General features: G+C 38.2%; 1 protein-coding gene across 3 annotated transcripts in view; it reads right to left on the bottom strand.

The window, feature by feature from the left end:
• CNTNAP4 (contactin associated protein like 4) overlaps nucleotides 1-25,118 on the bottom strand; it is a 334,483-nt gene that overhangs the window by 208,812 nt on the left and 100,553 nt on the right. For all 3 annotated transcript variants that reach the window (XM_030819122.1, XM_030819116.1, XM_003259972.4), the window contains exon 3: nucleotides 4,820-5,013. In XM_030819122.1, the coding sequence (XP_030674982.1) occupies nucleotides 4,820-4,945 (126 nt within the window). In that variant the 5' untranslated portion in view covers nucleotides 4,946-5,013. The remainder of the gene's footprint in view (nucleotides 1-4,819; nucleotides 5,014-25,118) is intronic.

Here is a 25,118-nt window from a genome sequence, read left to right as displayed (position 1 = left end):
GAAGTCTTTGCAGGTAGTGTTTCTACCCTGTCTGGCTTACAGAGTTGACAACTCTATTATTCACAGTGATAATAATGGCCTGAGTATTTTGTGACAGGTAATACTTCTGCCTAACGGAGTATACCATGCCCCAGAGTCTCTGTGTCTTTCACCAGCCAGACCCAGAACCATGACACTAGACACTTCTAGTTAAAAAATAAAAACAAAGAGATACTAATTTCATATAGGCAATAAAGGTTTTTGGTTGAAAAATCAAGTACAACTGAAGTCTATTTTAAAATAAAGCAAACTATTCTTGTGTTTAACAATCATATCTACTCAGTTTATAAGGTTGGTACCAACCCATTCATTGCCCTTGTAGTCTGCAGTGTAAAAGAATCTTAGGCATTTACGAGAAAGGATTTGGAAAATTTCCCTGTGAAGTTCCTGCACGTGTTATTTACTTAAAATAATTTCTAAGGTGCTGATTTCATGGTATCTCAGCAATTGTTCTTAAGTCAGTGAAAATTATACCTTATGTTTACCTTTTCAATCATGTACAATAAACTGAAGAGAATCTTTTTTATTATAGATGTTGAGGAATTTTGTGTTCAATCTGAGAGGAGAAAGTTTAGCTTGCATTTTCTGAATTTTCATAAAATATCTGTTTACCATTCAGCAGAATACTTTGTATAAATTATATTTTATGAACATTGCACTATAAATTTTTCACTGAAGAAATATTTCAATGTGTAATATTTTAAAATATCACATATCTATCAAGTTTGCATTTCTATTAAATGATCTGTATAGACTGTAAAATATTCTGTCTTTCCTCTTAGGGATTATTTGTAAGAAGTGGCAGAGCATTTTATTAATTATTTCAGGTATGTAGAAGTCATTGTACTGCCCGGCATTCGAAGTGAGATCAAATGAGGAGAGAATGAAGAATTTTCCCTGCAGCATTTCAATCCGTGTTGATTGTTTTTATTGCATTTGTTCCTAAACCAATAACACTTGTCTTTTCTTTTTCTATCACATACTTATATAATGCCTTATGTGTTTCCTAACTGTCTTTCGCAGACTTATTTGTATCATCTGGAGCAGATTGTGAAGCTCTTAAAGGAAACTGGCGTATTTTGTATAATTGGTATACATCCTACAATATCTACAAAAACTGGGCCAGAAAACAAAAAGTTGGGAAATACATATTTGTAAAATGTAACAAAGGGTTAAGATTTTTTATGATGTACATCAATTTGAAATTGTTCTTCCGCTTAAAAAATGCACACTGAAGTGGTCTGTGTTCTTCCAGGCAGAAAAGTCAAGAGACAGGGCACAATTCACCATATTTCAATTTTCCTGCTTCAGCAATTAGCGATTCACAGAGAGCTTCCTTTAGAGTGGGACCAGAGTAACTATAGAGTAGAATAAAACTTTGAAGCCACCTAGAATTAACAGGAAATACATACACATTGATACATATATACATATATATACACACACATACATATACACACACATACATACATATATATATATACACACACACACAGGCATACTTTCAGAGACTTGGGGTTGTTTTATCTACACTACAGCTTAGCTTTGTTATGTGTGGTAATGGTGTCTATTGTACTAAGTCTAACATTTAAAGTTATCTGTCAACTTTCTTTGCCATATCCAAAGTTATCTTCCAGTCTTTCCAAAACTTGATAGTCCAATGTCACCAGTAATCTCACTAGTTATTACACACGAAACCGTAACTCTGGATATCCCCAATGTCCATGCTTTTTTCACACCTTTCCAGCTTCATAAAATAGCCTCCTTAATCCTTCCATAATCTAAACTGTAATGCTTTCTTCAAGACCTATGTAAGCCTTACTTCTTTGACAAGTTCAGCTTATAATGATCTCCATATTCTGTCCATTTCCAAATGCTTAGGAATCTGTACCTAATATTTGCATGTTCCGCTTAATCTTTCTTTGGTTTGCTCTGATATGCCTTATCTCTTCAGTGATTTTGTTGTTGCTGTTTGTTTTGTTTTTGAAATGGAGTCTTGTTCTGTCACCCAGGCTGGAGTGCGGTGGCGCAATCTCAGCTCGCTGCAACCTCTGCCTCCCAGGTTCCAGTAATCCTCCCATCTCAGCCTCCCAAGTAGCTGGGATTACAGGCACATGTCACCAGCCTCAGCTAACTTTTTTGTATTTTTAGTAGCGACACGGTTTCACCATGTTGGCCAGGCTGGTCTCGAACTCCTGGCCTCAAGTGATCCTCCCACCTTGGCCTCCCAAAGTGCTGGGATTACAGGCATGAGCCAAAACGCACAGCCTTCTTCAGTGAGTTAACATAAACTTTTGATACCTTCCAGAAATTTGGACAAAGATAAGCACAGATTAGCAGACTGACATACTCAAATCTCAAATCCATTCATTTATTGGTCCTTTCACCTATTTACTCAACCAAAGTCATGTGTCACACTGGATGTTGGATACCAGAAATGCTAAGATTAGAAAAAGAAAATCTCGCCCATAAAAAAATTCAATATCTATAGGGAAAAGAAAAATGTGCCATTCTAACTGGTACATTAAATTGGTACAGCATAAATGTACGAAAAAAAAGAGCTGATGGGGGTAAGAGAGAGTCACTTTTAGAGTGATGAGAAGAGTATTCTACAAGAAAGTGCATTTTATTCACTCATTCCTTCAATAAGCATTTCATATTTGACTGTGACATGCCAGGTGCTCTTACCCTTTGGCGATATTGAGATGAAAGATCGCAAGGTACAGTATTTACAGAGCTCACACTCAAGAGGGGAAGACACTGAATAAATCAACAAATTACAGCAGAGTCTAGAAAGCAATGTTACCTTAACGGGATTATGATAGATGCCATGTTTTTACTTTTACTGGTTTGGATTAGTAAGGATATCATTCATGCCACCATTTCACCATGAGTGCCTCAACTTTAGTAAGAGTAAGCAAGTAAGGTAAACGGCAGTGCCTGGGTTTGGCTTTCCCCAAGCTTGCTTAACAGAAGTACAACAATTTTCCTGATTGATCACTTTAAAAAAAAAAAAACATTGTAATTAACATACCTACATATTAGCATGCATTAGCCACTACCTATCTAGCTTAAATTCCAATGCTTAATTCAAAAAAGAGCAGAAGATAATCCAAACATCTAGTTAAATAAATACCTCATTGAGTTTTTATTGTTATTGGTTCATAATTACTGTTTATTTTATCCCTAGTTTGAATGGCTTTCATGGAATTAGTTGAACTGTAATACCCAGTGTTTGGAGTTTTGGGGTGTGTGTGTATGTGTGTGTTTTGTTTTGCTTTGTTTTGTTTTTTCCTCTCACAGCTTCAAGTTGCTTTGGATTTTAAACAGCTTTTCTTACAACTGCTTATAGGCAACTTCTTCTAGTCCCACTGTTGTTCCCTCTAGAGAAAGAGCAAGGCCACTTCTCTCGATTCAATTTACATCAATAAGCATGGATTGAATGGCCACCAAGAGGTTTAAAGATACAAAGGTGAGTAAATCACAGTCCATTTCTTCAATGAGTTTATAATGTATAACAGAGTTCTATGAAGTTCCAAAAAAGAGGCAATTGACTGGTCAAAGAAAATTATCATTATGTGCCCAAATAGGCTTCCAAATTATCTGTGTGCTAAGAAAGACGCTTCATTAAGTAACCCATTTTCTCTGGTTCCAGCAGCTCAGCCAGAGGGGGGAAAATAGTTCTTTGATTGCAGTACATTGTTCTTAGCCCATGTAAGATCCAAACAAATATTTTTCTGCACTAAGAAAGAAGTCTTTTCTTTGTTATCAAACAAACTTCCTTTAGGTTCTTCTTCCCTCAGGTGTTTATATGCCATATCCAGGTTTATTTCTCAATCAACTACAAATATCACTCACTTTATCACAAAATGCCTCTTTCCCAGTCTCCCTCTTATAGGAGCTGCACCACTGTTTACAACACACAGCAATTTACATATTTATACACTTTACAGAGACTAGAGAAGGGTTTATAGATAAATCATATATATGCATACATGTGTATGCATATATATACATATACAACTCCACATATTATATATATAAATCCCCATATACCAGAGAAAGAAACAGGGTTTCAAAAATCTCAGTTATCAGAAGAAATAAAAGGAACAAATTATTTTGACTAATTTTAAATAAAGACAATGCAGGCTGGGCTCAGTGGCTCATGCCTATAATCCCAGCACTTTGGGACGCCGAGACAGGTGGACTGCTTGAGGCCAGGAGTTCGAGTCCAGCCTGGCCAACATGGTGAAAGCCCATCTCTACTAAAAACACAAAAATTAGCCGGGTGTGGTGGTGGGTGCCTATAATCCAAGCTACTCGGGAGGCTGAGGTAGGAGAATCGCTTGAACCCAGGAGGCAGAGGTTTCAGTGAGCCAAGATCACGCCACTGCACTCCAGCCTGGGTGACAGAGTGAGACTCTGTTTCAAAAATAAATAAATAAAAGACAATGCAAGACTATTATGTTTTTGAACAAAAAAATTTTTTATACAAGTCTTACTTATTTCTCAGACTCCCATACTATTCAATGGACTAATAGGGTTTTTTATTTTTCAATTTTTGAGAACCCTGTAAAATAAATTTACCCTTAGCATTCTCATAAATTTACCACAAAATGTATTAGAAAATGATTATTTACCATATTTTCTCTTGGAAAATGTTTTCAATATAAGTCTGAAGATTCTGTATTTCTACTTAATTTAAGAGATCGGTAAACAAGATGCAGTACTGACTATACCTCTTTCCCCGAGAGACTATCTCTTTTGTTAAAGAACATACCCAGATGCTGTCCTCTTGGCGATATTGTTTCCAGTTCCAGCCACTATCACTGAACATCAGGAGGTAGCTGGTCACCCAGTTGGAGCTACCATATCCCCCTTGAGTGGCCACAGCGGTGACCTCCATTCTCTCTCCAAGGTCAATCTGCAACCACTGGTATTTGTTAGACACAAGTGGAGACCAGCCACCAGCTCCTTTTATTAAAAATAGAAACAGGAGAAAGTTAAGAAAGGAAAGTTAGTTAAAAATCTATGTTTGTAAAGTAGAAATGCCAGTAAGACTGTATTCCTCTATGGAACTTAAATTTCCAAAATATGAAAATTCTTATAATTGTAGAAAAATACAGAGGTAAGAATTTAGTATAATTGTATGATGTGTATGTTAATTAATTGTGTTCATTTCTAGGTTTTATAGCGTTCTAAAACTGGGAGAACTAGGGGCCTTGCTGAATATTTAAAATGTTTAATATGATAGGTGAACATTCCTGCCAACACTGGGAACTAGCATGTCTACTGCACACATGCATGACTGGGTAATAGTCTGCTCTCCTACCCCTTTGCCCAGGACTGGATGTAAGGAAGTAACTTCAAGCTATGAAGGAACTAAAGCTATGGCAGAACTAAAAATCTACTTTTGATCATGTTTAGACTTAGAGAAGGGAGTAGTACATTGTTAAGTCTGGGAAAACAAAAGTCAAGAAATAGTTCCTGCCCTCAAGATGTTTACAGTCTTTTGGGAGGGTCAGTTGTTGAAAACCACGTTTGAAACACACATTAATGATGGGGTGTGTGCAGGAGAAAATAACAACTCTATTCAGTGGTGGGTTGGAGCTCGTTCCCAACAGTTTGTGAGAGACAATCATTAAATTTTCAGTTTTACAAGCTAGTTATTAAACATAACCATCTTTGCAATTGGCCATGATGACAGTATTTAAACCACGGAAATTGCAAACTCTGCAAATAAGCACCAGCCCCCACCCCAGCCAGTTTACCAACACACCACTGATTCTATCCTGTATGGGAGGAGGGTGGTGGGTAAGAGGTTGGGGGAAAAGAGAACCAAGGAAATCATAGAGCAAGCTGTGCTTGATTACTCAGCAGTAAAGAATACAAGCTGTATTGTATGTTCAAGGAAGTAATGTGTGGAGCATAATTTATTGTGTTATATTTTATCCAACACACACCAAAATACTGTAGATGTGATTCTTATGTATCTTAAGATGCTTCATTCTTCCAGTTTAATATAATAATTTGGGGAATTATTCTGAGAATTATTTAACATTGCTGATTATATAAGTAACATATAATCAGTGTAAAAGTTATGAAATGGGTTTGACCCACCCTCGAATCCATATTTATCTAACACTTAATGTTTATTAGAATGCCACATCAATTATATAGCACCCCAAATAAGAATGTCAGCACATTTTCTTCCCCCAATCTTTTGCTGCTTACTTTGAGGCTCTGATAATAAGTCTGGATTTTTAGATACAGATTACCATTAATTTATATACTTCTGATTCAAGCATTATTCTTGGCATACATGACCCATTTTATGAAACCTCAAGTACAAGACCTAATTCAAAGAAGTGTTCAATAAATGTTTGCTCTTATGGTAGGGCATATGCCATTGTAGGACCTGAAGGCACACACCAGTGTTGACAACTCCTTTATAAGACTTCAAGATTATTTTGATGGTGGAACACAGCATAATGTCACTCTGATAGATGAAGGGCAGAACTCTGCTACTTACAACTACAAACAAGAGAAGACGCCAGGCAGGACCACACATGGGGACGCACCAGAGGACAGGATAAGGGCAAACTGGAGCTGTAGGAGGCAGCTTCTGTATGACAAGCGGGGTAGGGCTAGCTAGCTAGGCTTGTGGGCTTCCTGTGAATTGGCAAATTTGAACAATTTATCTAGGAGGCACTAGGATACCCCTACTTGTCTGGTACCTCTCCCAGCAATGATGCTTAGCGACCCCAAATGGTGAGAACCTAATAAAGGAAGTGGTTGGAGTATGAACATAATCAGCTGCTAAGAAACGAAAGTCACCAGTCCTGGCCGGGGTCAAAGCTGTGTCAAAGCAGCATTTTAAAAAATTGTATTACAACGAACTGCACATGTACTCCTTAATCTAAAATAAATAAGTTGAAATTCTTTTTAAACATTATGTTACAAGAAGGTCCTCTCTCTTGATATCACACTAATGACTGCTTGCATTCACGTATAATCCCTGTTTCTTACTATACTGTCTTTAGAATTAGATACATCATTAAATTTCCGTCTTTCTTAAAGTGAATCATTGTTCAAAAGCGTATTCCACTCCATGTGTCAAAAGCACAATGCTCTTCCTCTTTTGTGGATCCAGAAATTTTTTACATACAATTTTTGTTTATGCGTTTTGACTTTTAATTTTCTCTGTATTTGTTCTTAAATAACCTGTGATTTTGGGTGCAGTTTCGTTGTACACCAATATTATCTACCTTTATGCTTATAAAGCAGAACATGCTCATCTTTTAAGCAAGAGGGCTAGTTGCATAGACACGGTCCCTGGGTGTCTTGGGGTCATTTGTTTAGCATGGCCCTGCTGTCCGTGAAGGGTACTTCCTACCCTCGCAGACTGTTATTTATACGGAATGTGTTCTTGAATGATCTGAAGCACACTTTAAACAGCACCCTGCCACAGATAGCTTGGGGAGTTCTTGAACTCTGTGGGAACTGCTCCTGGGGCGTTATTTTAAAATCTGAATCAATGCTTCCTCCATCCTTCATTTTTCAGGATGTGATGAAACACCATCCATCCTCCTCTACTTATTCTAATACTGTATTACTTCACATTTGCTGAGTAAGGGAGTCCTTTGTGTCAGGCACTTTGCGAAGGCCTTGCTAATTAATTCTCAGTGCCACCTACATAGTAGATGCTGCATCAGACACAAAGAGTTTGAACACTTCGCCCTCATCCATGGAGCAGGCAAGAGGCACCATGCCCCTAACTAGGACACAACAGTGTCTCTCATAGGTCAGGACGCAAAGGTGGGAATCAGTGCTTCCCAGTGGATGCAGAAAAGATTCACAGATGCTGATGGAGATCAGGGAACCTCAGGATTAAGCTACCAGGCAGTAGGGTCAACTTCGCTCCTTGTAGTTAACAATGGACCGTGTCTTTGAAGTATAGGCACGTGATGGACACGGCACGTGGATGAATATTTCTCTCCACTGTCCTATCTAATTTTATTGTTTCCCTCCAGACCCTGTCAAAACTTTAGAAACTGAAAGTCTTCTAGGGTCTAGTGCTAATCAAGCAACTTTAATTCTCTTATTGCTACAACTGCATATCTCTCTGTATTTTTGTCATTTTTCTTTTTTGTTTACAAGGAAAAGTTAGGAAGGGGTGAATGAAGTACCCCTAGAATGTCACCATCTCAGCCTGGAAATTCCACACTTGGAATTGCATCTGTATCAGCTAATACCTTTGAGAAAACACTGATTAGTTTCCTTCTTGCCCTTTCTAGTTAATTGTGACGGTCTAAAGCCGGAATTGAGAATATGTTTTCCTAAAATCCAGAATTTCATAGTATTTCTCTTGCATTTCCATGCCTCTACAGCCCAGTATTTTAAAAAGTGAACACATCACAGAAACGCAGCAAGGAAAAAAGAATCAGTGTGATTCTAGTGAGTTAAAATCGGATCATCAATTCTCATCAGGAGAAAGAGGAACCCCTCACTGACCGCTCCCTCTTCCCAGTGCTGCTCACAGTTACAGCTGCACCAGCCAACTTGAAACATTCACAGTTAATTGACCTTGAACATTTCAATTCCTTACCTGTGGTGAAAAGGTACTACTGGTATGCAAATTAAGCTATATCATTAACAAGGTACACTGATAAAGTAATGGAAATTCAAATGCTTCTAGGCTATACCAAGTAATTTCAGCCAGATAAGTTGGCCACAGGGAATCCAAATATCCCTACCAGGTTTTAAGCTGTGCAGCTCTGCAGATGCACGTGGTATTAGTGTGTGATAGAGTGTTAGGCTTGCTCTAATTTTAAGACAAATGCTAAATAGTAAAATGGAAGACATAAGCTAGACACATAGACTGAGCGATAGAGATAAATTGATTATTCTTTGCAGACCTTTTTTTTTGCCAGCCTATGATGACAGCTAGTGACATGAAATGCAAATGTAACTGCAGCTAAAGTTAGACCACCAGCCACATGGCCACCGCCAAACCACATAGCCCTCGGAAACACACTATTGTCATATTTACTTTTTTAATGGAGAAAGTGATGACTAACTCCAGCAAATTATAAACTCTGTATTACTATCAAATAAAATGTATTTATTTTGTTTATTAACAAAACCTTTTAGCTGCTAGTTAAGTGTTATTTGACCTCATGATTTTAGTATGCCAATATATTCAATATCCTAAGAAACCAATTCTTATGAAACTAAAGACCATCTTTTCTCAACCCCATCTCTTCCATGGTTAATGATAATTTAGGCACAAAACAAAAACAAGAGTCTTGCCCCCACCAGTTCATATTTGTCCCCATACTGCAGGTTTCCTTTCCCTGTTCCACCGTCCTCTTTCTCCTACCTTAACCTTGTTACTGAGACTTGGCATAATAGTGTCCTAAATCTATTCAAATGGAAAAATGTCTTAACTTTTCATATGACAGCCTGAAAACTCACATTTAAAAATAAAAGTTCTCCCCATTCACAAGACTCTTAAATGCTGTAGTGTTGTCATGAGAATTAAATTTTTTTTTTTTTTTTTTTTTTTTTGAGATGGAGTCTCACTCTGTGGCCCAGGCTGGAGTGCAGTGGCGCAATCTCGGCTCACTGCAAGCTCCGCCTCCCTGGTTCACGCCATTCTCCTGCCTCAGCCTCCCGAGTAGCTGGGACTACAGGCGCCCGCCACCACACCCGGCTAATTTTTTGTATTTTTAGTAGAGACGGGGTTTCACTGTGGTCTTGATCTCCTGACCTCGTGATCCGCCCGCCTCGGCCTCCCAAAGTGCTGGGATCACAAGCGTGAGCCACCGCACCTGGCCGAGAATTAAATTTTAAAAGCATATTAAGTGCCTATTGATTTCTCCCACATTCAGCAAACATCAGAGTATATGGCAGTTAGTACTTTCTGAATTACAAAAATTATTATTGCTATTAGCTCCAAAGAGAGTTATGACCACAGCAAAGTTGAGCTTTGAAAAAATTTAATAACTGATTGACCAAAAACACAGCATCTCTTTTATTTGTTGCCTACCACTTTTCAACATCAGATTTCTGAGGAACTTGCTTCTGTAACATGTGTTGCTATGAATTGTAAGAAAAGCAAACTAAAAATTATCCAGTGCCTATTGTGTGCTAAGCACACTACTAGAAATTGTATACATTGTATTAACTTAATTATTAAAATTATCTACTGAGATGAAGTATGCTTTAACATCTCTTTCAAAAAGAAAAAAAACAAAAATATTTACAGAGGCTAAGTAAATTTTCCCAATACTATGCAAATATTTTAGTGCAGGTGAGAAATTACTTATTTTTAATACTATTTTAATCTGTGGGAGGATGTCACTTTACAAATCACCCCATTTTTCATTCTTTACCCCTGGAGTAATTACAACTATCTTTGCCTCATACTAGTATATTTTATCCTAAGAATATGGTCAAATAATTTTTTCCATGTGATTTAATTATAAATTACCTGGCTGGCTGAATTATGTTTAAGACTCATATATCCCATCTACTAAATATCACCAATATTTAGTGCTGGTCAGGGAGACACATCTAAAAATTTCAGGGAAGTAAAAGGAAAAGGTGAAGAAAAAATACTCTTAGTTGGAGCTTTAAAATATAGATAAGAATCACCTTTATGCCATAGTAATATTAAAAATGGCATGACAGACATTCCTGGTGGTCATCAGTAAAGGCGACGTGTCAACTTTATTCAAGCAGAGATTGCAGAGACAGAAGGAATTACATTTCTTCCTCTAGATTTTAAAGTGTAAAAGGACACAGATGTTCAAGGACACAAAACACAAGTGAACATAATTGAATGATGGTTCTAGCCACCATTAGGACATCTAAATTCCTAGAAAATAATTGGCTTAATTAAAATTGTCATAGGAAAGTTTCCCTCCAAGATAATTACTTTTTTTCAAATGTGATTTCATTTAGATTTCCCCAAGAGTCCAAGTTTGCCCAGATCATTTTCATCTTGACATAAAATTATAATAATGTAAGGAAATGGAAAGAACGTGGTACCAATATTTGTTTGGCTCCCTTGAATGGTGTGCCGTGTCCCCAGGCCACCATTTAGAGCCTTTTAATAGCTTTGTATTTTTACCAGTGTCATTTGTTTCAGCTGGAAGAGAATGTGACTCTACTGATGCTGTGTATGTTGCTGTTGGTCTGTTCTTATGTTCACATCTTGACCTTGCCTACTTTGATCACAGTGATTATTTCAGGGATGGGCAGGTGACCTTGAGCCATGACCACGAAGCAATTTCAGGATTTTGTGAGGACTACTGGAGAACAGACTCTTTTCTGCTATTAATGCTGAGAAGATAAGACACAGGCATCAAGCTGTAGGAGGTATTGTTGTGGAAAGCCTGTCTGAGTGAGGCCAAGAGAGAGAGAAGGAGAGCTGAGAAATGAAGTGAGACCAAGTTCTGAAAACAAGATCAGGACCGCTAGGTCCTGCTGTGCCTGCAGTGTTTGCCGTGCTTTCTAGTGACATAAGCCATTCGTTGGGCCCCTTACTTGTGCTGATCCTTCTCACAGTCACCGCTCTAGTAATTCTCCTCTCTCTCCTGCTTCATTATTTTTATTTTCTCTTTAATGGATAATTCCCATCAGTACACTGTTACATTAGCATGTTCTTATTTTTCTCATTTTAAAAGGAAAAAAAAAACTTGAGCCCATTCTATTTTTTTTTTTTTTTGGCTTCTTTTAATGTTAACAGTGTTCAAATAATATAGGTCCACATCACTCTCCAATTTTTCTCACCCCATTCTTTCTTGGGCCAACTCCAATCAGATTTTCACACTCTGCAGCTCAACTTCAACTGCTCTTGTCAAAGTCACCAAGAACTCCATGTTGCTAAATCCAGGGTTCAGGCTTCAGTCTCCTGTTCACATGGACAATCTGTGGCACTTGGTACTAGTGATCACTCTCGATGCCCAAATAGACTTTGCTCACTTAGCTTCCACAAAAGCACCTTCTCATCATTTTCTTGCTACCTAATTGTTCCTTCTCGCTCTCATTGCTGGTTTCTTCTTTTATCTCACATTTATCTTTTAAAGTTGAGACTCTCCCGGTCTCAGACCTTTGCTCTGCTTCTTTTCTCTCTGCATTCACTCCGTGTTGATCTCTCTTAGCCTGATGAATTTAAGCATTACCCACGTGTCAAAAATTCCTTCATTCATAAATCTGCCTACACCCCTTCTCTGAAACCAAGACTGGAGTATTCTATTCTACTTGATCTCTTTAACATTTCCAAAACTGATTTTCCATTCTCCCTCTGAAACCTACTCTATTCACATCCTTTCCCAGCCCCATATAATGGTAATCTTACTCTTCCAGTTTCTCAGTACAAAAAAAAAAATGGAGTCACGCTTGACCCCTTTCTTTCTCTCATACCATACTACCAAACCACCAGATGATGCTGTTGGTGCTACTATATTATTAAGAATCCTGCTGTTTTTCTGCCTTCATGGATGCTCCTTTGATTCAGGGCACATTATTCAAGCCTGGATTCTTCCAACAGTCACCTAGTAAGTCTCTCTTTCTTCCTGTGCCCACTGAGACTCTATTCTCTACACAACAGGTGGGAAATATTATACCTGTGCACAAAATACTGTAATACTGGAAGAACTCTCAACTCTACAGAGTGAAAGACGAAGTTCTCACTATGCCACCTGCAATGTCCTCAATGATCTGCCCCCTTAAACCACCCCCATATCATCTCTACCTTCTCTCTTTTTCTTCTTCCCAGTTCACTGCCCTCCATTTACAATGACTTTCTTGCTGTTCTTTGAATAAACTGAACATCAGTCATTTTCCATCTCAGGAGCTTTATTAAGCTCTTGTTTCTGCCAGGAATTGCTCTTCTGTGAGACACTCTGGGCTAATACCTGTGCTGCCTAGAAGCCTTTTGCTCGAATATTACCATCTCTCGGAGGCTTGTATCTCCTGACCTCCCCTATTTAAAATGCCTTCTGCTGCACAATCGTACTCCCATTTGTCTTCCCCTGAACCACTTTTTCATTTTTGACAGAAATCTCCATCTTTTCATACAGCATATGATTTTTATGTAGTTTATTTAGTATTTATGTATTATATTTATTAGAATACAAGCTCTATGAGACCAGGGGTCTTCACCTGTTTTATTCATTGATAGACCCCAAGTGTCTAGCACATTGCTGGACACATAGTAGGTGCTTAAAAAAGTATTTACCGCATATAAGATTGAAATAAATTTGTAGTCACGTGGGTATAACGTGGTCTAAATTTATACAACCTACTGAAAAAGCTGGTACTGTATCCAAACTGAAGGCACAGAATACTTTTCTTTGATGCACAGTATTTTTTATAAAGTTTTCAAACAGAAGTTTAAGCACTCAACTGAGACACACACACACACAACCAACCAACTGCCTCACACCTACACAGCTTAATCACTTGTAAACTACATTTCAAAGATGTATGTATTGCTTTGTTTTGGAATTTTTGATACGATGAAAAAGAGATGCTTTTTCACTTCAACTCCCCAACAAGGTTCCTAATTAATAATACCGCACTAAATTGTCTTCTGTTTTAGTTCTTTGATGTCAATCAATCTTCCCTCATGGCAAACTGTCAGACTGAGTTGCAGTCTTACTTCTTGTATTGCCAGACTGGACATTGCTGAAATCTTTAATAATGCAGTGCTTTGAAAAGTAAATATTTACAAGCTTTCTCTATGCAGGCATTTTAATTTGTATATTTGATTTGCAAATTTTATGACAGCCAAATTTCCCCTGGAAGGCAAGAATCAAGTTTCAAATATGCCAAATTCTGTGCCTTAATTTTGTTTTTACCACAAAAAGGTTTATTTCATTCAAACTAGTATTTTTGGAAAAATGATTTTTAGCACATAATGTCTGGAAATTCAGAGGATAATCAGGATCTGCCCATGTTTTGCTTTCTAAGTCCATTATAATACCTTTTTGAAAGTTTTGATTTAGATCTTTTACAGGGAGGCAGGTCATTTCAGTAAATGGCATCATGCATCGGAGAGAGCCTACCGGCAATATCACAGAGATTTAAAAACCATTTTTCACTTCTCTATCTTCTTTTTTTTTTTTATCTTCCCTAGCCAGACTGAGATGATAAGCTGTCATGAGCCAAATATTCTCATATCACTCCTTCTGGGTCAACAAACTGAAGTCACTCTCCTGTACCCAACAGACATCATTTCCACTTAATGGTAGAAAAGCCAGCGTTATTAGGGCATAGTATATCAAAAAGCTAAAGCGCAAAACCAATTTCAGACATTCAATTGATTAAATCATTTACTATTTCCCCAATTAGTAAAATGCTAAAACACATTAATATAGCATTATGTTCCCAATTCATGAGATTTGTTTACCTCTGGGCTTAAGTATTTGTTGAATTCGGTCTTGAATACACGTATCTTATTGAATTACATGATTTATTTATTTATTTTAAACAACATACATTTATTTTTCACACTTCTAGAGGCTGAGAAGTCCAAGATCAAGGGGCTGGCAGACTCAGTTCCTGGTAAGGGCTTGCCCCCTGGCTTGTAGACAACTTTAATAATTTTTATTTCACACGCAAGAAGGGACATTATTAGTGATGCATGTGATCAAGACAGCCTTAACATTGCCTTCAGCTCAACTATAGACAAGTTTCTTTCTGACTTTAAGCTCCTGACCTCCCTTTTCTTACAGTATTTACTTTATAAAACTTATGATTGTAAATTCTGTCTCTGCCCCTTGAGGTGTAAATCTTCATCCAGCCTCTAGCCAGTTTTACAATCCAGGGATATCTTTCTCAAGGACCTGGGAGCCACCCCTTTGAAATGTAATCATCAAGAAAGATAGGACTTCCATCTTCCAGGCTCTGTGGGAGGGTAGGAGCCTAACTTACATAAGATCCAATTAGCAAACACAGATGGCCTCATCACATTGGCCAAATCCCCGCCTCCAATGTCCTCCAGTATATTTCCACCAGCTCAGCCCAGTGCTTCAACAGAAATGTTTCAAGGGAATTGAGTTCAATCTCTCTCCCAATAGTCTTGAACTCTGTTGCAATACTTTTGAATAGTCTTCCCTGACTGCTTCACTCAATCCAGTGCAATTTTTCTTTGACAGGAAATCACTGTTTTTTTTTTATTAAAACAATGTGTTTTCCATGATTCTGCCGAATGAATCATATTCCCCAGTAACCTAACCATTCAACAGTCAGAGCCTAAGAGAAGAAGCTGAAGAGCAATGCCTAGAAGTGAATGTGGGTCTGGCTGGGAGCTAGCCAGAGGAATTCTTCCTGATAAGTGGCAATACTCAAAGGCTGCTACACAACTGCTGCATCCATCAGCCAAAAGAAAGTCACAGCCAGCTTCAGGAACTCTGAATAGCCAACAAGAAGTATCATGGGGCCCAGCCAGTAAAAGGTGTCTTTGCCAAGAGACCATTCAAAGGAATAGATCGGTCACTAAATGTCACAGTGTATTATCGATAAATATCCAGCGTTAGGATCAACTCAATCAGACTCAGCAGATGTCACTGTCCTAGGTACAGAGATCCAACCAACAATCTTGTGGTAGTCACCAGCAAAATAACCAACATGAGCCAGGGGAGCCCCCATCTAATCGTGCCATGACATCATGTGAGTTCACTATATACCCACTGCAATTTTGGAAAAGAGTAGAAGCTTAGGAAATCAGAAAATCTGAGTATTTACCTAGAAGGAACTGACACAACCAAAAGAGGTGACTTTATCTAGCAGAGGCTAGGGATTTTGAGATGATCTCATATATGGTCATACATGGAAAATGTCTCTGGACTAAACAACAAATAGAATCTCTCTCATTTTGACAATACTCATAACTGTTAAAGTTTTGACAACACTGAAAAATATGGGGTATTTTGTGTTATTCTTCAACTATTAAACTGATCTTCAGACTCAGGGGTTTAGAACTGGCCTGAGAAAATACTATCAACCAATATTTCAGATCTGAATGATTAATACACTGTAGTAGTGCTGTAAGTTATCTCACTGTATGTGCATGAGTATTTTGTTTGGGTGCTTAACATCCCCAAATCTGCTGATACATTTACATATCATGACTTTATAAAATGGTATGTGGATTATCAACAATAATGCTGTTTGCCTGTATATATAGGTGGTCAGAAGAATTAATGCATATATCCAATTCAAAAAGCATTTTGCCATATGTATAGCATTGGTACAGTCACATTCACATTCTGAAGCAGAATCACTCCACATTCATTGGGCATCACAATGATTTTTACTATAAACTAGACAGACATAAGCAAATATATATATATATATATATATATATATATATATATAGTATGTATGTATTTTCACAGTTCCCAGTGTACACATACATACATACATGTTGGCTTTAACAGATACGTTCTACAATAGACTGATAGGGTGGTATGCAAAGAGAATTCAGAGTTTGAAGCTAGCAAGTACAATATTCCCCTGTGCATGCATTCAATTCTGGAAATGCTTTCAACTGCAGACCCTTTTACTACACAATGAATTGCTTCCTGTAACATCCGTGCACCCCAGCTAGTTCCATCTGGCTCCTGGCCTACAAACAAATGAGAGGAATGCACAAGGGTTATGATTTTATGAAAAATGTTGAGAAAAGATTTGCTATTATGAGGTTTATGTCAAAATCACGATACATTACCATTACTTTTGCCGGGGACTAACACACATTTAGATTTGTTGGCCTTATTTTTGATTATTACATGTGTTTTAAATGATTTCTTTATCTTGTCAAACAAAAAAAAATGAAGTTTCAACATATTTGATTTTTTAGTATTACATTGTGTTAAAATGGGGAAGAGAGCAAATGTAAGCAAATGTAACAAACCATTGGTGAGTGATTTTTCCAATCTAGGCACTTTTATTTATTAATCTGATTTTAACCTGTGGTTATAAACTTGTAATTGTCCTTGTTGTTGTATCTCCTAACCCGAGATTTAAAACTGTTCTCAGATTACATGCCACTAGTTATTCTATATTAGAAAAAGCATGTTTCCCTGGTTTTGCCAAGAAAGAGATCAGCCAGGGTTTTGAGGGAGCGTGACCAAGTCTATCAGGATGTGAAAGATGCACAAGTGCAGGCAGAAGAGGGAAAAAAACACATCATTTTGCTCTGTTTATCTCCATCTTCTTTCTATTTGTAATGTATAATGGAAAGTTCTAAATTGTCCTTTTTGATAAGAAGAAAGTCTCACAATGCAACCTCATTTCCACTCAAACCAATGAGGCCTTTCATCGCATTGTCAGGCCACCTATCATAGTTCATGGTTCCCAGTGTATATTGATCCATTGAGTCATAATAAAATAGTGCTTCCAGCTGGGAATGAGAGTTAATGCCAACATTTTCTGGATCAGAAAAGGTGGACCAAAAAAAAAAATAGGTTGTGCTTCTGCCTAGCCAATTTCAAACTGCTTCTGGCAATACTATGAATCTTATCCACACCCTTGCATTTTCCTGCACACTGTTACCACAGAGAATGTGGCAGCTGAAACACGGCATCCCAGGAGAAGCAGCTCAATGCACATTTGTGATGAGAGCTACAATAACTGTGAAAAGCAAATACTTTTGATAAGCAAAATGGAGTATCTATTACTAGCATGAATTATGTTGCAGTTGTTATTGCTTTTATTATATCTGTTTTCTGAAAATTTGTAACCCACAGACAAGAATATAAAACAGGTCAGTTTGTCATTGTTTGAAACATGTGTTCAGAGTTCAGAATTTTACTTAAGAAATTAGCAATTTATGCCGAGGCGGGCAGATCACGAAGTCAGGAGATCTAGACCATCCAGGCTAACACGGTGAAACCCCGTCACTACTAAAAATACAAAAAATTAGCCAGGCATGGTGGTGGGTGCCTGTAGTCCCAGCTACTCAGGAGGCTGAGACAGGAGAATGGCGTGAACCCGGGAGGTGGAGCTTGCAGTGAGCCGAGATTGTGCCACTGCACTCCAACCTGGGCGACAGAGCAAGACTCCATCTCAAAAAAAAAAAAAGAAAAAAAAAGAAATCAGCAATTTACAATTTTAGGAAATATAATATTTGTAGAGTCAGCCAAACTCAATAGACAACCATAAATGTCAAAAACTTTATGTTTTCATTTAATGTTGCCAGGTTTTCAACAGATGCATAACTGAGAAGAAGAATATTGTGTTGTATAATTGCCCTTTGTGAAATTTTTAAAATCCATCACTTTTGCAAAATTACATGCAAGCCTGGATGCAATATTTCTAGCATTTTATGCTCCTTTACATAAAAATGGGAGGGACAATATGACAGCCAGGGGCATTATATTTAGGGGAATTCCCAGATTATCTACACGTACAGTTTCCATAATGAATTTCTGATTTGCATGATTCTTGAGGGATGATGCTTTCAAAACAAAAGAACAGCAGCTTTTTGCTTCTGCTATGCTGACATACTGCATCTGTAGAATATCCTTCTATGTCAATAAATGAACTGAGAGAAAGCCCATCAGGAAAAACATCTAGATCAGAAGTCATGACCAAAATTCTGTCACTTAGGGCAAGCTCCTCCTTCTGTGACTTGATAGGACATGGCAACTTTCTGGGTTTTTTCCTAAACTTCCCTGACCAGCCTTTTTCGGTATCTTTCTTGGAGCTATTTTTCTTTACTTTCACTAAAAAGCTAAAACAACTCTCATTTCCTCTTGCTTTACATTCTCACTGAACAACGTATCTCACACTTGTGGCTACAATGATGTTTTTTTTGGATGCTGAAGACTAAATCTATTTTTCTAGCTCTGATCTTTCCTTTGAAAGCCATATCCCAAATCCTGAATGCCTCCCATATATCTATTCAGGGATGCCCTATAGATTTTTTAAACTTAACATTTCAAAAATGGATGCTTTACCTCCTGTCAAAACCAGATGGCCACATAATTCTAGCCTTCCATTCATTCGGACTGAAAATGTTAAAAATCATTTCTAATTACTCCCTTTCAGTAATACTGTATAGAAGTTGCCAAATCTGGTCAGTTTGACCTTCAAAGTCATTTTCATTACAGCCTTTTCCTTGGCTTTGTCCCTACCTTAGTTTGAGTCCTTATTAGTTCAACAACTCAATTAAAAAATAATTTCACTGTTTATCAGCCTATCACTGGGTGGGGGGCAGAATTTGTACATTTCAATGGAACACCATCTAGACATAAAATAGATTGTATTTGTCTGAGAAAAATGCATTTGCACTAGGTGAAAGGACAGGTTTAAGATCCGAAGTTAAGAGGCACAAAAAGAGATAAAGACTCACAAAGAAAAAGTTGAGGAAGATGTCAGGGAGAGCTGGCATCTACACTTAGTACTGAAGGACTAACAGGAGTGACCTAGGAGGTGAAGAAGGAATAATGGCTTTCCCATAAAAAGAGCAGAGGCAAACTCCGGAAGTGTGAGAGGCTGTAGCACATTAAGGAGCTTCAATTAGTCCGAAGTAGTTGGAGCAAAAAAATATCACGTGTCAGAAACTGGACTGACCGTGGAAAGATGGGACTGAAATGGCGAGCAGGAGCCAATCTTAGGGGCCATAAAGGATATACTGAACAGTGGAGAAGGGAAAATTAGCACCACTGGAGGATTCTAACGAGTACATTGCTGATTGGCAATGCAGACATATCTCCTTGATCAAATTTTAGCAGAGAGAAAAACAGTAATCTTGGGGTTGTTGTATTAATCAGTTAGGAGTTCTCAGGCTTGAATAAATATAATGTTCTACTAGCAGGCAAACATCACGAAAGTGAGAAAAACAGAAGTAAGTCTCTGCCTTCCTGATGTTTGCATGCTAGAATAGGTCTTGGCACATAGGAAACTCCCTATAAATATGTATTGAATGAAGACACGAAAGCATTGGAGAAAGTTTAGTGAGGTAGAATTGACAGGACTTGGTGATAACCCATATTGGTGGGTAACCCATGAACAGTAGGCACTGGGAGCACAATCAGATGTTGGAGAGGGGTAGGGCAAAGTCCAGGGTGGTCATTTGAAAACATTCTGGGTGGTGGTGCTGAGAGTCAAGAGTCATTAGTACAAGGGAAATTTGAAAAATGTAAATGGAAGCAACAGGAAACCTGAGCCACTACAAAAGATTTAGGATAACCTGGAGTGATTTAATTTAGATTACAGGGACAGCTCTCCTTGGGTGATGAGAACGAAGGCAGCGAGGCCTGCGGGATTTGGGTAAGCATATAGGATTTGGAGGGGAACTTGGGCAACTATATTCCTGCTTGATGGCCTTTTTTCCTAGAGATCTTTAACACGTGCCTCTTAAATAACCATTCTCTTCTCACTGTTGTTTCCAGAGTTGTTTTGGTAAAAGCAGGTTGGATCGTATTTTTCCTGGTAGCAGAAGGCATCCTCTTGATGCAGCACTTAACACAAGCCCAATCTGACAGTGGAGCCTAAGAAAACTGTGCATTTTTCTATGAAACCTGTTCTCGTTCTCCACAATTTTATTTGAATTATACATGTTCCTACGCCTCTCACTAAGCCAGGACTTCCTTCCCTCCACCTCCCAGCTGCAGTTAAAATATCAACTTTCCCATGATTTAGCTTGTTACATATAAGAGCTTTGTAATATAAAAGAATACAATTTGCTTTTGTTTGTTAAATTAATAGCTAATAATCAAATCTCGTATTAGAAAGCCATGGCCATATTTGAATGGAACTTTTACCAAAACTTGTCAACTGCTCAAACGTAAAACTCAGGCTTCTCATTAGTTGAGCTGTCATTGTTCTGATATGGCCAAATTCAGAGAAATAGAAATAAATTAGACAGATTCTGAGATAACTTCAGAAGGTCGAAGGGCTGTAAGAGCTTTGTCTTTCCCATAACAAAAGTAAAATGACAGACCTTTGTAATGAGCAAAGGCGACATTTCAAAGGATCTTAAATTCTCTTTGTGTCATTTCTTTTCTAAGAAATAGTTTTGATTAATTCCCATCAATCTTTTCTGGAGTGTCTGAAACGTGCTTTGAATTCCTATGAATAAATGAGAATTTGCTGAATATTAATGTAATCTAGTATCTTAACATAAATATCTTAAAATCTAAATTAATGTGTTGTTTAGATTAAGTGTTTAAAGTTTATATGTTTCGACAATCTAAACACTATGTATAACCTATCCTAGTAGCTTTTTAAACTAGGAAGGAGGCAGAAATGAGATGTTATATGTTGAATACAGAGGGGGTGACTATGCACTTTAAGACATTTCCAATTGTTAATAAACATTATAGAAGTTCAATGATCTCTGGCAGCACAAGACACTAGACAGTTATAAAATACCACCCTTTAAAAAATCTCTAAATGCCACCTTTCACAGCAAAGCATATAGAATGTATCTCCCTAATTGCATATTCTGATTATAGCTTTTAGGACTAGATCACACACAAAATTTCAAACAGAGAAACTACTGTGTACAAGGGCTTATTAATATCATTCTAATCACTACTACTACCCTCAGTTTTCATCCTAGAAGCCAAACCAAAATGTGATCAATATATTTATCAGCACATAATCAAAAGAAATGCTGGAAATGACTCTGGATCTGCTGGCTATAAACAGAGATCACTTCTGTATTCTACAGTGTACTAAGGGCTTCACTGTCCTAATTTGTTTGATTTTCACAATAGTCTTACACAATGGAAATTTTTTTTCCCCACCTTAAACATGAAGAGACTGAGCCAAAGGGTTGTAAAGTCACTTATGAAAGGTTACAAAGATCTGGTAAAGTCAGGCAAACCCTGAAAACAGTCTGTCTCCAGAGTCTGTTCTTCATCTCAGATGATGTCATTTCCTCCTGGAGTTCATCTTTTATGAAAGAATAAGACAGCACATCAGCAGGTGATGCAGATGACAAGAGGGACTGAAATAGAATGAGCACTTGAGAAGTTCAGGGTGTGGGCAGCACCAGTGGCTGAACGGTTGGGGAAGCAGAAACATTTCACTTGGGTTCCAGGGTGGGACAATGAAAGGCCACAGTGAAGGGTTGGAGCCTTCCAAGCAGAGGAGTGACATGAGGGCAAACCAATGTGAGGCACATCTTTCAGCATGGCAGTAACTGGACTGAAGGGAGTGAAGGGAGTAAAGGGAATAGAGGGGGCAGGAGGAAGACAGTGGTCATCAAGGCAAGAAAGGAGAATGGAGCCAGATTGTTAGGGGAAGTCAGGGACCCCAAACAGAGGGACCGGCTGAAGCCACGGCAGAAGAAATAAATTGTGAAGATTTCACGGACATTTATCAGTTCCCAGAATTAATGCTTTTATAATTTCTTATGCCTGTCCTTACTGCAATCTCTGAACATCAATTGTGAAGATTTCATGGACATTTATCACTTCCCCAATCAATACTCTTATAATTTCCTATGCCAGTCTTTACTTTAATCTCTTAATCCTGTCATCTTTGTAAACTGAGGATGTATGTCACCTCAGGATCCTGTGATGATTGTGTTAACTGTACAAATTGTTTGTAAACATGTGTGTTTGAACAATATGAAATCAGAGCACTCTGAAAAAGAATAGAACAACAGCGATCTTCAGGGAACAAGGGAAGATAAACTTAAGGTCTGACTGCCTGTGGGGTCAGGCATAATAGAGCCATATTTTTCTTCTTGCAGAAAGCAAGTAGGAGAAATATCACTGAATTCTTTTCCCAGCAAGGAAGAACCCTGGGGAAGGAATGCATTCCCAGGGGAAGGTCTATGGATGGCTGCTCTGGGTTATGCGGTTGAAGATAAGGGATGAAAGACGCCCTGGTCTCCTGCAGTACCCTCAGGCTTACCAGGATTGGGAAATTCCAGCCTGGTGAACTCTAGTCAGATCAGTCGTCTGCTCTCGAACCCTGTTTCCTGTTAAGATGTTTATCAATACAATGTGTGCCCAGCGGGACATGGAACCTCAATAATAATTCTAATTTCGCCCTCTGCCTTGTGATCTTCTATTGCCCTCTGAAGCATGTGATCCCTGTGACCTACTCCCTATTCGTACACCCCTCCCCTTTTGAAATCCCTAATAAAAACTTGCTGGTTTTGCGGCTCAGGTGGGCATCACGGAAACTGCCAATATGTGATGTCACCCCTGGAGGCCCAGCTGTAAAGTTTCTCTATTTGTACTCTTTCTCTTTATTTCTCAGACCGGCTGACACTTAGGAAAAGTAGAAAAGGACCTACACTGAAATATTGGGGGCTGGTTCTCCCAATACCAGATGGTAGAAAGTCTTTCATTCAAGGCTAAGGAAACCTAACTCTCAGACTTTCAGCATCCAAAAACCACTTAGGGTGTATTTGGTACACATGTTGATCACCAACTTCAGATAAATAAAAAGAATCCATCCAACATTTAAAGTGTACATAATAAATAATATTTTAAGATCACTACTAATATTCATGAATATTTCAGGTTGTTTTATGAGAAGATAGTATAGTATTTGCAATCTCGTACCAAGCTATACCCAGCTTGATAGTGGTTAGTTTTACCTGCATCGGTGGTTTCCAAAGCAAGTTGACTTAACTTCTTATTCTTGATATTAATTAAATAAAAAAATTTAATTCATGAGTACAGGTCACTGAGAAAAACAGAAGATTCTGTGGCCCTAACAGAGATTTCTGGATATTTTGATCAAAGATAGACATTGAATGAAGAAATGTCCTCCTTTAAGCAAAAAAGCAAACAACACCTCAACCAACATGTCAACTCAAAAGCTGGAGGTTTAAATGTGGTAACTTGGAATATATATTCTTACCACACCTAGTTGCTGTACATCATCTGGAAACAAGTTATTTAAGCTATGCTAAAGAACTTATATGTGCATTGTGAATATACACAGTAACAAATTCCTAAGTTTACTTTTCAAAGCAACCAATAATGAAGTCCTGGGAACCTGGTTCAGGTCTTTTACATCACAGTTCAATTTTTAAAATAAAGCCTAATATCTTTTATCCGACATCATTACATTTTGGCTCGTGAGTGATAAGTTCTGATCAGTGGTATGCTGGTAAGTGTTTAATAACTTTTTCTTTTGGGGGAAAAGTCTTGCTTTGTAGTATTTGTCAATTCCCGTGGTGTAAATGCTCCCTCCACGGAAGATTTCAAGCTAACAACTTGAAAATGCTGCGCTGGGAAGAGATGTTCACAGTAGGCTCCCACAAGCCAGCAGATTACTGTACATATCTCTGAGATAAGCTACTTAAGCAAAGCAGTTAGAATAATATTGCAGTTATGAATTTCTCAGTTACAGCCTCAAGTGTGAAAATCTGCATTTTTTTCCCAGCCCAATCTAATTTTCTATTTTTAGTTCCTATTCTTTCTCATGTAGAAAATCAACCTAATTATCCCAGAGGAAGTCAGTCCAGTTCACAGATTACTCAGTCAATTCAGGATTATATTTACGCCACCTTCAAATTTAACATGCCTACAGGGATTTGTGTACCTTTCCATCAATCCTGGAGTTAGTCCTAGGAACAGTTGTGGTGGGGGAAGGATCACACTTCTTGGTCTTCTGCCTGGACAGTGAACAATCCTATGATAATCAAGCAGCTTCCACTCTGCTCTGTGTTGGTCTGTTTCAGGTTAAGGATGTACTTGGTCATGACATTCTGATATCTCACACCCATCCCAGGTGGGAGACCCTGCCAACAGCACTGCCTCCACCTCCTGTGCTTCTTGGTACCCCCAGCAGCTTTTAGTTCTCCTCACATGCCCTCTGGGGCTGATAAGGGGTTTTTGTCACATGGCAATCTCTACATGGCAGCAACAGAATGACTTCATGACTTCTCTTTGTTCAGGCAGTCTCTTCTCCAAGCACCTACTCTAAGCACATCTTTCACATTCAGATAACTGAATGTGAAGGGAGGATTCCACACAGCCTCTCACTCTGAACTTAGTTTGAGGACAGGGCTTTGGAGAAAGTGATTCTTTACACTTGCTTGCTCATGTCTTACCCTCATCCTTCCTTTCCAAACCCTCCTTCCT

Source organism: Nomascus leucogenys, chromosome 2 (genome assembly GCF_006542625.1).
Source record: "Nomascus leucogenys isolate Asia chromosome 2, Asia_NLE_v1, whole genome shotgun sequence".
NCBI classification, from domain to species: domain Eukaryota; kingdom Metazoa; phylum Chordata; class Mammalia; order Primates; family Hylobatidae; genus Nomascus; species Nomascus leucogenys.
The sequence above is the reverse complement of the archived record's forward strand: the minus strand, read 5'-3'. Positions and strand labels throughout refer to the sequence as shown.